The sequence below is a fragment of the Sardina pilchardus genome, chromosome 1, assembly GCF_963854185.1.
Source record: "Sardina pilchardus chromosome 1, fSarPil1.1, whole genome shotgun sequence".
Classification (NCBI taxonomy): Eukaryota; Metazoa; Chordata; class Actinopteri; order Clupeiformes; family Clupeidae; genus Sardina; species Sardina pilchardus.
Window position 1 is genome coordinate 34,909,994 of NC_084994.1, and position 2,500 is coordinate 34,912,493.

Below are 2,500 nucleotides of genomic sequence, written 5' to 3' on the forward strand. Positions count from 1 at the left end.
CACACGCACACACACACACACACACACACACTGACCGCTGGTGGTTGTGGTGGTGAACTGCTTGCCGCTGTCCTTGGACATGATCAGGCGCTCACACACACACACACACACACACACACACACACACACACCTACACACACACACACACACACACACACACACACACACACACACACACACACACACACACTGACCGCTGGTGGTGGTGGTGGTGAACTGCTTGCCGCTGTCCTTGGACATGATCAGGCGCTCACACACACACACACACACACACACACACACACACACACACACACACACACACACACACACTGACCGCTGGTGGTGGTGGTGGTGAACTGCTTGCCGCTGTCCTTGGACATGATCAGGCGCTCCGTCTCCTTCTTGGCCGGCGCGTTCTCCTTCTCCAGCAGCATGAACTTGAAGTCTTTGGCGAAGACGTCGTCGCTCGGCGTTGGACTACTGGGCACCACTGACCAATCAAAGGGCTCCCCGTTAGTTACGACGTAATTTCCCAACCATTAGCCGCAGCTTATACATTGATTTTGCAAAATTTCGTCAGCTATGAGGTTATTACAGTACATGGGGGCAGTTAATATGGCTTTAGTGTGGTTTTGTTTCTTTTAACTTGCATAAAACGCTGTCCTGAGGCTTATACACAATGCACAGGAAATTACTGTAACGTCAAAAAAACAGACTAGAGTGACAAGGTTTCTCCTCAGTAGTGGCACTTATATAAATATGCATTATTATATACATTTATATATATACATTTAGAATACTTATACTGTAAATCAAAGGACTCCAGTTAGTCACAACGTCAAAAAACAGAAAAAAGTGACACTTGTGACACTTGTAACTAACTACGCCTGATGTACTGTAGATAATGAAGGCCATGGGCTATTTGCAATAATGTGCTGCAACACTATCATACTGTATGCAATAGGCTGTAGTGGAGGGTAAACGCAAGTATGTGTATCCACTTCTGAAAAATCGGATACCGCCTGGCTCAGTCCATGTTACTGTGATCACAGAATTCATAGTCAACCTGCCTCTTATTATACTGCCTGTGCACAGCACTAAATAAAAAATGAACATGGACTCTTTTTCTTTATGAGCTAACCACTTCAGGTGCACTGCAATGCTGATTTGGAAAGATCTACCATGATACTCAAGCAGCAGCTGAGGATAAAATGTGCCCCGTCATGAATTACCTGCAGCGGTGGATGCTACAGCAGTGCTTCCAACGTTCTTCTGAACACCGTACACTGCAAAAAAAAAAAAAAAAAAAAATCACATGAACATGGATAATGTGTGGATTCATGCAGCGAAGTTATAGTATATTAAAATGAGAATACTAATGTCTTTCTAAGCACATTAGGCATCTGTCTGGTTTACCTGTGTGAGCACTGAGACCGTTTGACGTTATAGCACCCCCAGTGGTGGTGGCCAGGTTGTTCTGCATCCCATAGACTGGTAGAGTAGTGAAACAAGTAACTGGTGTAAATGTACACACACATACAGTACATACTTGGCAACAACATGACTGGAGTGTATTATTAAATTGTGTTGATAAAGCTATTGAAGATACAGAGTGCAACTCAGGAGTAAATTATAGGAATAACAAATTTGGCCACAATTCAGTTTTTGTGTTAATGATCATAAACACACACTTATTTCACAGCACATCAAAGTATGTTATTGTAAAGCTAACTGTTATTACAGTATTTGTATGATAGAGGCATGTAAGAAGGAAGCAGACCTGCACTGCCAGCTGTGAGTCCAGCAGTCATGGTGGCAGCACTCAGGTTCATGTTGTTCTGTAGGCCAGAAACTACAAATCCCAACACAACATGGGCCATGTGAGTACACACTTAATCAAGGCACACATGCTGACTTTCATTTGTTTATTCATGTCCTAAAGGGCTTTTTAAGTACCAAAGTTCTCAACACAAACATTGAGGGACATATGGTCGATATTATAAAATGGATTTGGCACTAATCAAAAAAAATGTCTAGCCCTCTAGAGTGGGATGATTACTACAAAATGACTTTCAAATCACTCCCACTTTTGTTGCACATGTCACAGCTGCGGTTCACAGACCTGAATAAAAGACCTGGAATCTCAATCAGCATTCAGTGCTACAGCTGGAGTCGTTAGAACGTACCCTCTGACTTGATGATGATGGCTTGTATGTTTTTTGGATGCATTTTTGATGCACGTTAATATAGCCATCAGTCACATAAATACGCTCTTGTCAAAACTGAGGGGTTTTTTTCCTTCTCGTTTTTTTCTTTCTCCCAATTTCTCAAACTCCCTTTGAACCTGAATGAACTCAAGGCAAACCTTCAGGGAGCCTGTACCGCAGCTACATCCACAACTGCAGTCAAAATTAGAGCCTGAGGGTCATATCCCCAAGGTCATCAGGGTCGACCCAGTACCTGTGCTGGCTTGCGGTCAAGGTGAGAGCTTAAGGGGCCAATTTGTCGTCAGGGTGC

At 43.4% G+C, this 2,500-nt stretch overlaps 1 protein-coding gene across 1 annotated transcript in view; it reads right to left on the reverse strand.

The window, feature by feature from the left end:
• The window catches only part of col17a1a (collagen, type XVII, alpha 1a), a 38,795-nt gene that overhangs the window by 27,844 nt on the left and 8,451 nt on the right, over positions 1–2,500 (reverse strand). The window contains exons 12-15 of the mRNA XM_062534182.1: positions 1,764–1,835; positions 1,400–1,474; positions 1,216–1,269; positions 318–473 (exon numbers count right to left, since the gene is read on the reverse strand). Coding sequence (XP_062390166.1) covers positions 318–473; positions 1,216–1,269; positions 1,400–1,474; positions 1,764–1,835 — 357 coding nt within the window. The remainder of the gene's footprint in view (positions 1–317; positions 474–1,215; positions 1,270–1,399; positions 1,475–1,763; positions 1,836–2,500) is intronic.